Source organism: Panthera onca, chromosome D4 (genome assembly GCF_046562875.1).
Source record: "Panthera onca isolate mPanOnc1 chromosome D4, mPanOnc1 haplotype 2, whole genome shotgun sequence".
Taxonomy (NCBI): Eukaryota; Metazoa; Chordata; class Mammalia; order Carnivora; family Felidae; genus Panthera; species Panthera onca.
Genome location: NC_138351.1, coordinates 88,994,918 through 89,008,407, shown reverse-complemented (window position 1 = coordinate 89,008,407; position 13,490 = coordinate 88,994,918). Strand labels below are relative to the sequence as shown.

The 13,490-nt window shown below is 52.3% G+C and overlaps 1 protein-coding gene across 2 annotated transcripts in view; it reads right to left on the bottom strand.

The window, feature by feature from the left end:
- The window catches only part of HMCN2 (hemicentin 2), a 143,031-nt gene extending 133,864 nt beyond the window's left edge, over positions 1-9,167 (bottom strand). For both annotated transcript variants that reach the window (XM_078436359.2, XM_078436360.2), the window contains exon 1: positions 8,687-9,167. In XM_078436359.2, coding sequence (XP_078292485.2) covers positions 8,687-8,948 — 262 coding nt within the window. In that variant the 5' untranslated portion in view covers positions 8,949-9,167. The remainder of the gene's footprint in view (positions 1-8,686) is intronic.
- Positions 9,168-13,490: the final 4,323 nt, after the last annotated feature.

Below are 13,490 nucleotides of genomic sequence, written 5' to 3'. Positions count from 1 at the left end.
ATATGCAAGTTAAGACAGGACACCATTTCGCACCCGGCAAATTAGCAAACCAGGGAAGAATGATGTCCCCCGATGCCGGCAAGGTGTGTGGGAAAAACCCAGTCTCATACTGTGCCAGGAGGGCGGGGCAGTACAGCATTTCTGGAGGACAATCTCGTTACCAAAACTGAAAACGCTCACGTGCCTTCACAGAGCAACGGCGTGCCTGGGATCTATCATTCGGATATGTTTGCAAACGCGTGAGTGTTTGCGGGAAAGGAGCTGAAAGCCATCTATTTCCCACAATATGGGCGCGGCTGGATAAATCAAGATAGGACCCAGATAAACGAAGATCCCTTCTGTCGCATCTTCTGGAGTCGTTAAAAACAGTGAGGTGGATTTATATTTCCTGACGTGGAAAGAGATCGCTGGGGTGTTGCACGGGGGAGAAAAGCAACGTGCAGAACACTATGCATCGTATGATCCCATTTTTCGTGTCATAAAAAAATCAAGTGCATCTATGTGTAGGAGTGAATTACACGCACACGTGGTCTGGAGGGATGCAAAATTATTCAAAGTATTTGTATCCCCTGAGAGCAGTATTATTAGAATATTTCACAAGCGTGTATTAATTTTACAATTTGGGGCCTGTCGGGCTCAGTTAGCAGAGCATGTGACTCTGGATCTCGGGGTTGTTAAGTTCAAGTCCCCCGTTGGATGTAGAGGTGGCCACAAAAAATAAATGAATGATTTTGTTTTTAATTTGCAATTTGGGGAGAAAACTTAATAATTATAGTTATTAACTAAAAGAGCTAAGCCCTGGGGCGCCTGGGTGGCTCAGTCCGTTAATCGGTTAATCAGCTCAGGTCATGATCTCACAGTCCATGAGTTCGAGCCCCGCATCGGGCTCTGTGCTGACGGCTCGGAGCCTGGAGCCTGCTTCAGATTCTGTGTCTCCCTCTCACTCTGCCCCCTCCCCTGCTCATGCTCTCTCTCTGTCTCAAAAATAAATAAAAACATTTTTAAAAAATTTTTACAATAAATAAATAAATAAATAAATAAATAAATAAATAGAGGCACCTGGGTGGTTCAGTCCATGGGGTATGCAACTCTTGAACTTGGGGTTGTGAGTTTGAGCCCTGGGCCATGTGTAGAGCTTACTTTAAAAAAAAAAAAAAGACAAGGGGCACCCAGGTGGCTCACTCGGTTAAGAGTTCGACTTCAGCTCGGGTCGTGATCTCGCGGTTCATGAGTTCGAGCCCCGCCTCGGGCTCTGTGCGGACAGCTCGGAGCCTGGAGCCTGCTTCGGAGTCTGTGTCTCCCTCTCTCTCTGCCCCTCCCCTGCTCACGCTCTGTCTCTGTCTCTCTCTCTCAAAAATAAACATTAAAGTTGCTTTTAAATAAACAAAAGAGCTAAGCCCTAATGCCAACACTTGACAGAGGGCACAAAGAAAGAATGTCACTTACTGATCTGAGCTGAAACAGAATGCAAAACTCCCCAATGAGACACTGGCAAATGGAATCCAGCTGTATACGAAAGAATAACCCACAACTGAGCAGGGCTTCTGGAAGGAACGTGGAAGTAGTTAGAGACGAAGGAATCATATCAATAGGTCAACAGGAAAAAGAGCTTACGAATACCTCAAACAGCCAGAAAGTCACTGGCTAAAATTCAGCGCCCATCCCTGTTCGGGGTTTTGTGTTTTGGGGTGGGTTTTTTTGTTTTGTTTTTTACCGTTAGTAAATTAGGAATGAAAGCATCGTCTTCGTTCACCTGATGAGGAAAACCTCAAACCGAGAGCCAACGTCACATAGCAGTGCACAATCAGAGGCAAGGCGAGAATGATCACGGCCGTTGTTTGTGTATTTAGCATTGTTCTGAAAGTTCTGGGGGCGCCTGGGTGGCTCAGTTCGTTAAGCGTCCGACTTCGGCCCAGGTCATGATCTCACGGTTCGTGGGTTCGAGCCCTGTATCAGGCTCTGTGCTGACAGCTCCGAGCCTGGAGCCTGCTTCAGATTCTGTGTCTTCCCCTCTCTCTGCCCCTCTCTTTGCCCCTCCCCTGCTCGTACTCTGTTTCTCTCTCTCTCTCTCTCTCTCTCTCTCAAAAATAAACATAAAAATTTTTTTGAAAGTTCTGGCTGAGAAAGAACAAAAGGCATTTCAAATCAGTGAAATACTTGATTGGAAAAGCAAGACAATATTATAATTTCGATAGGCAATTGAAACTTGAGCCATTACCCAAAAAGTTAGAACTAGTTAAAAAAAATAATAGAACAACTTCAGCAAGAACGTTGGAAACAGAATAAATATATGAAAATGAATTGCTTTCCAACATACCAGCAATACTCATTTGCAAAAAATGTAATGGAAAAAAAATTCCTAGTCAAAATAGTAACAAAAAACAAAATACTTAGAAATGATCTTTAAAAGAAATGGGTGGAACGTATAAGGGAGAAAAAAAAACTATAACTCCTTACGAAAGGAAATAAATATGTGAACAAAGAGGCACGCATCCTAGATGGAAACAACCGAACTTTTTAATGACGATTTTAATTTAATGACAATTTTCCCCAAATCAAGATTTCACACAATTCCAAAGAAAATCACAACAGGAATTTTTTTTTTTTTTTGGAAGTGGACTCAGTTCTTCTGTTTTGCCATCTGAAAGAATAAATGTTCGGGGCACCCGGGTGGCTCAGTTGGTTACGCGACCGACTTCAGCCTAGATCATGATCTCACGGTTCCTGAGTTCGAGCCGCACGTCAGGCTCTGTGCTGACAGCTCGGAGCCTGGAGCCTGCTTCGGATTCTGTGTCTCCCTGTCTCTCGGCCCCTCCCCTGTTCATGCTCTGTCTCTCTCTCTCTCTCTCTCTCTCTCTCTCAAAAATAAATCAACACTAAAAAAAAAATGTAACGGAATAAATGTTCAAGGAAAAGGAAGCAGATGAATAAAAAGATTACAGATCAGGGACTGACCTAAGTCGCTCTGGAAATAAGTCTGTAAGACCAAAGGCCAAAGAACTGTCCTCTGGTTAACAGGGTTGTCTCCCATGGGGTGCAAAGTAACAACGCTCCCACCACTTCTACGTACAGTGGAACTGAACAGTTCCATAACTAGTTCCACAACAGTTAAATAAACGCAAGGTGGCTGCAGGGGGGGGGGGGGCCAGGTTTGTCCCTGTGGGGGTCAGGGCTCATAGATCAGCAAGGGGAGAAGGCTGGAATGATCCACGTGGTAACAAAATCAGAGTTGGAGGCATCGGTATGAAGTCACGCACGGCTCTGTGTAGACACAGGTAAACACTCACAGCTATAGGTATACACGCAGGTTACTATACAGCGCCTATTTCTTTGCTCTGTCAGCTAATGATCTAGAAACAGTGACACCCCAGCACCCCTAGCACCCAGATCCTATTTTCTGACACCATTTTTCAATAAAAGGAGCCAGGGACTCTTGGATGCATTGTTACATCCAGGATGGGGGCAGGAAATACAGAAGACGGGTCTTGAACGTCTGTAGTGCCAGAAAGTAAGAATAGTGCTTATACACACACACACACACACACACACACACACACTTGCACACACACCCAAGAGCCAACAGAAGAGCTTCCAATGACCAAAGCTGGAAAAACAGAGCTACAAAAATAAAGCAGCACTGGATTAGAACCCGGTGTCCGAAATAACTACATGATACATGTGAGCTATGTAAAGGACTGGATGAGTGAATAAATGGGGAAGAAGGGACAAGGTTCTGATCCAGAAGAATTCCAAATAATTTATGCAGCTTCTCCAGCCCTAATAAGGTGGCGCACAACGTCCCATTTCTTCAGTGGGGGTCGCACCTAGGGACTTGTCTTCCAAAGAGGACGGTACGGAAAGGGAGAAAGAAAAGAGTCACTTCGCAGCAGAGACAACGGACGCCTCAGCCGTGTGACCGAGGTCAACATCGACAGTGATACGTCGTATCGACAGCGTGCACCCGTGGCCGGACGCGACCAGAATGGCATTGCACGTGTGCTCTCCCTCCCACCACCCGCTCTAACCGGAGAAAAACACCAAACAAATCGTGACTGAGGGACAAAACGTCCGAGTGATCCTCATCAAAACCGTCAAGGTCATCAAAAACAAAGCCTGGGAGACTCTCACAGCCAAAGGAGCCTAAGGGGACATGGCAACTGAATATATAACGTGGGATCCTGGATGGGATTCAGAAAAAGGACATGAAGGGAAAACTGAGGAAATGTGAATAAAGAATGCACTTTGGTTAATAACAACACATCAGTCGGGGCGCCTGGGTGGCTCAGTTCGTGAGTTCGAGCCCCGTGTCGGGCTCTGTGCTGACAGCTCAGAGCCTGGAGCCTGTTTCGGATTCTGTGTCTCCCCCTCTCTCTCTGCCCCTCCCCCAATCATGCTCTGTCTCTCTCTCTCTCTCAAAAATAAATATTTTTTAAAAAATTAAAATAATAATACATCAATCTTGGTTGGTCGATTGTGATAAATGTACCGCAGTAACGTAAGATATTATAATAGGAGGAACAAGGAGTTGGGCATACGGGAACTTCTGTACTATCTTCGTAAGAATTCTGTAAATCTGAAATAAAACTGTGCTAAAAATAATAAAATAAAACAAAACTATATTAAAATTAAGTTTAATTTAAAAAATTAAGATTTTTTTTTTACTTTTTTAAATTATCTCTACACCCACCGTAGGGCTCAAACTCTCAACCCCAAGATCAAGAATCACATGCTCCATGGACTGAGCCCAGCCAGGTGCCCCTGAAATTTCTTTTAACCATCAACGGATGAATGGATAAAGACGATTATACATCATGGAATATTATCCGGCCATGAGAAAGGAAATTCTGCCATTTGCCATTGCACGGATGGGCCTTGAGGGCATTATGCTAACTGAACTAAGTCAGACCAGGAAAGATAAATGCTGTATGATCTCCCTGACATGTGGGATCTGAAAAAGCCAAACTCCGCAACAGAGAGTAGAGGGGCGCCTGGGTGGCTCAGTCGGTTAAGCGTCCGACTTCGGCTCAGGTCACGATCTCGCGGTCTGTGAGTTCCAGCCCCGCGTCGGGCTCTGGGCTGATGGCTCAGAGCCTGGAGCCTGCTTCTGATTCTGTGTCTCCCTCTCTCTCTGCCCCTCCCCCGTTCATGCTCTGTCTCTCTCTGTCTCAAAAATAAATAAACTTAAAAAAAAAAAAATTTAAAAAAAAAAGAACATGTCCCTAACTGACTTTGTGACAGAAAAGAAAATTTTTTTCTAAGCACGTAGGTAAAGAAACTACAAAGAGCAAAAGTCAATCGATTTTGCGACATACGTGTTTAAAACTCAGAACACCAGGAATCACAAATATTAAAAGGCAAACAATCAGGAAATATACTAACCGCTTAACAAAAAAACAGTTAATATTATCAATATAAAGTCCTCACAGTGACTGATAAGGAAACCAAAATCTCGTGAGCCCTTGAAAATGTAGTGAAGTTCACTAGAAATTAAAATAAGGAGATATTTTCCATCTTTTGAATTAGGAAAAAAAAAACGGTTTAATCTGAATTCCCAGCGTTGGGGGGTAGTTGCTCTGAAACTGGCCCCTCAAAGCCTCCTGGTGCAAGTTTCAACTCCTGACACATTTTGGAAAACAATCTGAAGAGCTGCCCACCCATTCGGTGTGTTAAAAACGGCCTAGGAATTCCGCTTCCAGAAACCGAATCCTGCAAAAAAAAAGCCGATCAGAGACAGACAGACTTATTTGCACACGGGGGTGTTTTTGGCAACACGTTCATAACGAAAACCTGAAAACGAGCTGAATTTTCAGCCAAGATGAAACCGTTACCAAAACGCTAAGTTTCTAGGATGGGAACACAGCACTTTCTTTCATTTAAAAACTTTTTAAGAAGGGGGCGCCTGGGTGGCTCTGTCGGTTAAGCGTCTGACTTCTGCTCAGGTCCTGATCTTGTGGTTCGTGGGTTCGAGCCCTGATTCGGGCTCAGCGCTGGTGGTGTGGAGCCTGCTTGGGATTCTCTCTCTCTCTCTCTCTCTCTCTCTCTCTGCTCCTCCCCCCACTCTCTCAAAATAAATAAATAAACTTAAAAAAAGAAAAAACTTTAAGAATATTTCCAAAGCACAGGTCCTGGTTTCTCTCCAAACACTTGTAGTCCAGAACCACTGATATTCACCCTACAAAGACTGGCCCTCTGGGTTTAGGATGGGGGGGGGGGTCTCCTTTAAGAAGACCCTCTATGTATGGGGGCCTTGGGGGCCCGAACAGTCAGCTAAAAGCCCTGCTTCTGAAGCTTCTCTTCCACCAGAGAGAATTCCACTGGCCGATTCAAAAGACAGCTGAACGTAAACCACCATCTAATCCCTGCTCAGAAACCCTCGGTGGCCACTCGCAGCCCATACAAGGAAATCTAAGTGCTCCAAACCCCCCAGTGCTCAAGTCAGAGCCGGGACCAGTCTTGCCTTTCCCACCTTCCCATTTCACTCCTACGCTCCCAGCTGCCACACACACCTGCCCGGACATGTCAGCCACCACGCAGCCCCCCTCCACGTACTCAGGGAGACCGCCACCCCCGCTGCATGGCCAGCACCCAGCAAGGGCCAGGCACGTGGTCAAAAGCAGATAAACGCTCATGCGTGTCCAAGCCCTGCTCCAACGCTGCTTCCGCAGAGAGCCTTTGGTCGGGGCCCTTCCTTGCTGACCGACCCATCGTCGGGAGCTGGTACGGGAGCCAGGTGATACTTTCCACTCTCCACCTGGCCTGTCCCCAGCAGGATGCCTGCCCCCTTCACGCTGGGGGCCTCACAAAGGCTGTGCACACAGAAGGGGCTCAGTAAACGCTGGGGTGCCCAGACCTGGGGGTGTCTGTAGGGAGGGTGGTTTGGGGGAACGGGGCGGGGTATTGGGGCTTTTGTTTCATAGAGGACTCAGTGAAGGTCAGAGAGTCGCACGCACAACTGCTCAGCTTCCAGGGAAGGGAGGAAAGGCTGGGGGGTGGTAATCACTTGGCAGCTTCCAGAAGCCTGCAGCTACAGGGGCGGGGCAGGGAGAACAGCCCTCAGGAGCCCCAGCCTGGACCCCGGGACGCTATGTCTGGCTCCAGCAGGCTCCTATCCTGCCCTGCGATGTGACCAAGCATTTTAGAGACAAATGTGGGTCATGAATCCGAAATTACATCATCCTAGCAGGTGGTTTTGGGGAAGCCCCATCCGTGTCCTGAGACTCAGATTCTCACTTTTAAGAAAAAGGGGTAGATTGGATGATCTCTCAGCTCTTTCCAGGCGATGGCTTCTGGAAGCCCGAGAATGACCCAGAAAGGGGGGGGGGTTGGATAGAGGGTGACTTGGGTCTGAGCTGAAACCCCAGGACACCCCATACCCCATGGCTTCACAACTGCCCGCCACCCGGAGGTGGGAGCTATCCTTGTAATGCTCCCAGAAATATTTTTCTAGACCCCCTGGCCTCTGGGTTTTGAGCAGCAGAGCTCCGCAGAACCCAGAACTCATGGAAGCAGAGCCTGGGGGGCTGCGTGGGGATTATATCACACCCACTGTTGCCCATTTTGCAAATCTGTGACGCTGTGGTAATTAATAAAAGCAAATCCTTCAACAACAACAACAAAAGGCTTCCTATCTCATATAGCCATGGGTCATTGCGTATTTTCTCAGCCCAAGGCACTTTGCAGTCCAATTTTGCAAGGAATCTGCCATTTTTATTGTTTTTTGGCTTTATAAAGCTATCGTTCTGGATGGAAAGGTGGCTCGATGGAGAGACCTGATAAACTATAAAACAATAATCATAGGATCATGGGGGGGGGGTGCAGATAGGTGTTCGATGCCCTCCGCCCTCCCCCCTCCCCATTCTGATGTAAATCTGAAATTTCTCATCAAAAAAATGTTGGCGAAAAAGCGGTCCCGCTGCTCAGAAAGTTAGAGCTCTGCACAGACACCGCAGCGGTTTCCCCGACCTCCCCACCGTGGGGTCTCCCAGGGACCCTTTTCAAGGCCGTGCCCCTCACGCTGAGCTGAAAGTTAGGTGGCTGCAGGGGACAAGGTGCGGCGCGCAGGGGGGGGGGGGGGGGGGGCGTGAGAATCGGGCAGGTGGAGGCCACCCGGAGGAGCCGCCGTTTTCCTAGGGAAAACCGAGGGCCAAACCGAGGCAGGGGTGGGTGTGTTTGCCTGCCTCTGGGGGCTCTTTTGGCCTCCGAAGCCCTTGCTGGGAGCAAAGTCTAAGAAAGGAACAAGGAAGTCAAAACGCAAACCGCGCAAAGGCTCGTCGCGTGCCGGGCCCCGGGCACGATTGCGTCGTGATCCACGGCTCAGCAAGGGTTGGGGACAGTTCCCACCCCGTTTCGCTGCTAAGGCAAGCGAGGCTCAGGAAGGTGAGGTCACCTGCTTCAGACCCACAGCCAAGAGGCTGGCTCTCGGTCACTAGGCCTGGGTCCGCAACCCCGCAACCCGGGAGGCTCGGGGCAGGGAGCCAGCAGGTTCCCCGGGGCAGGCAAGGGGAGGCCGCCCCAGGTGCGGGGGTCCGCCAGCGCGCATGTGCGGAGAGGGCGCCCCCGCCCGGTCGCGGAGCAGCGTACGGCCCTCCGGGTGCGCCCGGGGCGCGAAGGCCGGCGGGGGGCGGGGGATGGGTGAGCGCCCACGACCGGGCGCCCGCGGCGCGAAGGGGGTCCGCGGGGGCGCTACCTGGGTCGTGGAAGGGCACCAGCGCGTAGTTGGCGATGGCCTGGCTGCGGTGGCTCAGGCTGCTCTCCAGGATGCGTGAGGCGCCGTCGAGCACCTGCATCAGGTCGTCCCACATGGAGCCGGTGACATCGAAGACGACGGCCAGGGTGGCGTCCCCCGTGGGGAGGGGCAGCGCCGGCCCGGGCTCGCCGGCCACCGCCGCCACCGCGGAGACCGCCAGCAGCAGCAGCAGCAGCCGCCGCAGGAGCGGCGCCCGGGGCATCGCGTGCGGGGCCGGGGCGGCCGGCGGCCGCGGCGGTGGAGGCGCGAGTGTCGCTGGGCGAGCGCGACCGTCCCGGGGGCACCCAGCGGCCGCGGCGCGCGGCTGAGGCTGCGGCGCGGCGTCTCCCTCCGTCGGGGCCGGTGCGTGCGGCACGCGGGCTCACGCCGGGTCCCCCTGCTGGGAGCCCGAGGCGGGTCCTAGAGCCCACCCCGTTCAGGGTCACGGCCCGCCTCCTCCGCTCCCCCCCCCCCCCCTCACCGTGACTCAAATTTTCCCGGCCCCGCCGTTCACCAGTCCAGACCCGAGGTTAGCGGAGGACGCGGGGCGGACGGCAGAAGGGAGCTGGGGCCGCCGCCAAGGCGACGAGGGATGGGGACGCGCGGGGAAGCCGCGGACACCTGCGCTTCCCGCCGAAGGCGCGCCCCGCTGTGGGGGTGGAAGAGGGAGGGGCGACGCGACCGCCGGCCCAGAGGCTTGGCCACAGGGGGCCTTGGCTTTGTTGCTGTCCCCACCCATCCCCCTAAACCACCCCCCCTTCCCCAACACACGCCGACACTGCAAGGCCTTTTCTTTCCGCAGAGGTCCTCGCTTCCCAACTGTTGCAATTATTACCGTTACCGTCAAGCCCCCTGAGTTGAGCCCCTACTGTGTGCTAAGCGTTTTTACATAGTTATTACTCCCTCCAGCGCTCGCTACAACCCTGGAGGGAAACCACGAACACAACCCCATTTTACAGATGAGCAAACTGAGGTTCGCGGTCCGCTGCAAACAGGCGAAGTCAGATCTGCCGAAGTCAGTCAGCTCTCAGATACCGAAGACAGGGATAGAAGCCGTATCTGGAAAGATTCCAGAGCCCCTGGGCTCTGCTGCCTCCCCTAAGTGTTGTAAGACTTCCTCCAGAGGAAGAGGGTCGCCCCTCTGTGATCTCCTGGCCTGTTTCTACACCTCTCTCCCCACTGGCTCTGAGCACCTTGAGAGCAGGGTTGTGTCTGGTTCCCCCAGTGAGCCCCCAGTTCCCAGCCCAGTCTCTGGCACAGGGTGGGACTCACCACATGCTGCCCGAATAGATAAGGGAGAGACAGTGAGCCTCTGCCTGGTTTTGAGAGCCATGTGAGAGAGAGCAGCTCGTCCCCACCCGGTCCCTCCTCCGAGAGAACTTGCAGGGACAGGCAGCCACCTAGACAGAGCTAAGGGCTCTGGGTCTGTGATTGGTTGTTGGGATGGGGGGAGGGGGGCATTCTCCAGCCCCTGCCCCTTCAGAGCCTCAACCAGGAGAAAGTCCCCTTCAATCTCAGCTCATAGCCCACCTCTGAGGCTGCCTCAGTGCCCTTGCTCTGTGACCCCACAGTCTGCCCCCCTCGTCCTAGCACAGCCCACACTATCACCAGGGCCATGTCCGTAGATCTGTCCCTTCCCCCCCACTGGCTGTGAGCTCTGTGGCAGCAGAGATCCAGTGCCTGGCACGCGACAGGTGCCCAAGGAAGGTCTGCCCCATGAATGGGTCAGTGGGGATCAGAGAGGCCTGGTAGCTGGGCATTGGTAACGGTGGGCAGCAGAGGGGAGGCGTCCCTGGGTGTCCTCGGGGACTCACTTCTAGACCAGGGCCTTGGTGGGAGCCAAGTGCCCCGTGAGAGTAACTCCCTGCTGCTCTCACGGAAGGTTGTGTCACCTGCACTTCCGAACGCGGGCTCTTTAAATCTCCGTGATTGGCCCCAGAGCCTGGGCAGGGCTGGGCCAGCTGTTGGAGAGAGAAGAGAGGCCCCAGCTGTTGGAGAGAGAAGAGAGGCCCCAAAGGCAAACAGGAGCCAGGATCAGGCAGGGCTCACGGACGGTGACATCTCAGGCACAGTGCAGGGAACGTTTGGGGACAAACAGCTCCTCGAGTCATTGACTCCATAGACATTGGCTGAGCCTGAGCCGGGCGTCAGGCACTCTGCTAGGCACTGGTGGGGGAGGGGGGGGCACACAGATGCAGAAGACACGCTTCCTACCCTGGGGAGAAGAGACAAGTAAACAAATAATTCTAAGTCAATGACATAAGTGCTAATAAAGGAATTACCAAGAGCTCTGGGAGCTCAGAGGAAGGAGTGGCTGAGCCTAAGGGGTCACAGGAGGCCGCAGAGTGAGCCTGAGAAGCCTTTCAGAACAAGAGGGGAAGGGCATTGGAGGAGAAGGAACAGCATGTGCAAAGACAGGGAGTCGCGAGTCACCCACGGCTAGCCCAGTGTGACCGAAAGGTGACGGCAGAGGAGCGGGCGAAGGCCAGATCCTGAAGGACCTTAATCGGTTTGTGAAGAGTGTGGGATTCCTCCGAAGGCACACAGGGGAGCCACTGAAGAGTGTCAGGGAGGGAAGCAACCGAATCCAATTTGCATTTCAGAAAGGTCACAGCGGGCAGAAGTTCAGAGGGTCGAACTTGCAGGCACCAAGAAGCCATAAACCTACTCCCCAAGGACGTAAGAGCAGAGCTGACCCCAGAGAAAACAAGATGCGTCGCCTTGGGCGGATCCCAAAGGCTTGTGGGATCATGGATTTGAGTCCTGAAATGGCTTTGTGAACTTGACCACGGCCCTCCCCCTCTCTGGCCCTTGGTTTCCCCATCTGTAGAATTAGTTGAGGGAGAGGGGGGCTAACGGGAGGACCCCCTCTGTTTCTTGCATCCTCTCCATTCATTCTAGAACCGCCTCCAGGAGCCCCTAGGAGGCACAGGAAGGATTCGAAAGACGTTCGAAAGACCGTCTCCGCTCCTGGAGACAAAGTCTCCCCACTTGCCACGGAAGAGAGCCTTGGGCAGGTGCCCGTCGCTCCGTCCAGGTATGCTGCCCCAAGCATGGGCCTCTCCAGATGCTCAGTGCTGACCAAGATTGTAACTGTGGTCCCCCAAGGGGGCAAGGCCCCAGGACCGAGCAAGAGAGCAGAAGGCCCAGAGAAAACAACCCAGCCTTATCAATCAATTTCCATCCCGACCTTCCAGGCCACCTGGGAGCCCACATTTTTGAACTGGCGATAATCCGCATTTTTCCCCTATTTCCAGAAGGAGCGGTCCCGGAGGAGTTCTTTGTTTCCTAACATACCACATGTTTGCTGTGGAGAACACCGTGGGCCTGGCCCATCCAGGAAACATGCACTGTTATTGTTCACCCCACCGCCCTCAGCCTTGGCTTGGAAATCCAGTCCCGTCCACTGTGTCTACACTGGGGAACCAAGACCAGATGGGTGGCTGGATCAGAACCCAGGGCTCTGGACACTTGGCCAAAGAAAAGCGGCCCCTCCCTACCAGTGGGCCTTCCTTATGTCCCATGCCCTAAATGTACCGTAGTATGACCCCATTAGATTCTCTGATTTTCACAAGCACCTCTCGCCTCGTCCCACCCAGCCCTCTTCCTGAGGGACTCTGCCCCGTCCCTCGGGTGGAGGGCATTTGGCCAACCCTTACTGAGTGCCAGGCACTCTGCGGAGATCACCTCCTCATTAGATCCCCTCTAACAACGGCTAAGGTCAATATTTACTCTTCCCGTGACCGATGAGGTAACTGAGGCTCGGAGAGGTGAAGTCCTGCATCCGGGCTGGATTTTGCATCACAGCTGCCTTCCTCCAGAGCCTGTGATCCGCCCCACCCCTGCACGCTGCCTCTGAAACGTGGGGGTGCCTCGTACAGGGCTCCCAGCAAGCAAAACTTCTAGAACTAACGTGGAGTCTGGAGCACGGTTCCTCGGGCTGGACTTGGCCTCAGGTTTCAGACACTTAGCGCCTGTGTAATGCTGAAGAATACTAGCCTACCCATCCATAATTAGCCAAACTGCCTGGGCAAAATGAGATTCGAGAGAAAACCACCATGTAGGTAAACAGGTGCGGTTGGCCATCGCTCTGTGGACACACGCCCAGGGCCTGAGAAGTGGAAACAGTCTCAAAGCCTTGTTTTCTCTCTTCTGGGGAGGAATTAAAGAATGAAGGGAGGGCCCTGGAGGACAAGGCTAGCAGGGAGTCCGAGCTACTGAAGAGAAGGAGGAGGCAGGAAGTTAGAATCTGCATGACTGCCAAGGGCTCCAATCACTTGAGTGATTTACTGCCGAATCCGGTCCTTCTAGGGAACCGGCCTCCAAGTCACATGTACCGTAAAGAATGGTTTGAGACTGTCCCAAGAAATACTTGAGCAGCTCAAGAGACACAGGAACCCTTGCCCATCCCCATGTTTTCAAGAACAAATAATTAGATGAGCTAAACCAGAGCCAAGAGCTCTAAGACTTGCTCCCAGCCACCCAGACCCCTGGACGGAGCTCATGTGCCACCGAGCCCCAGATGCTGTCATCAGGGCAGAAAGAGCCTGCCTCATTGGCAGCTCACTGTGCTGGACGCTAAGCTGTGTTGTCATTTAAGGCCATGTTGTCACCTTTGTCATTGTCATCAGTGGCTGGCAAGAATGTCCAGAATGAGTTGAGGTTTCTTGTCCATCCCTTTTATTTTTGTGTCCCCTCTCTCCATCCCTATCTATCGTCTATCTATCTATCTACCTCATAATTTAAAATTCCATTGAACTGTTTC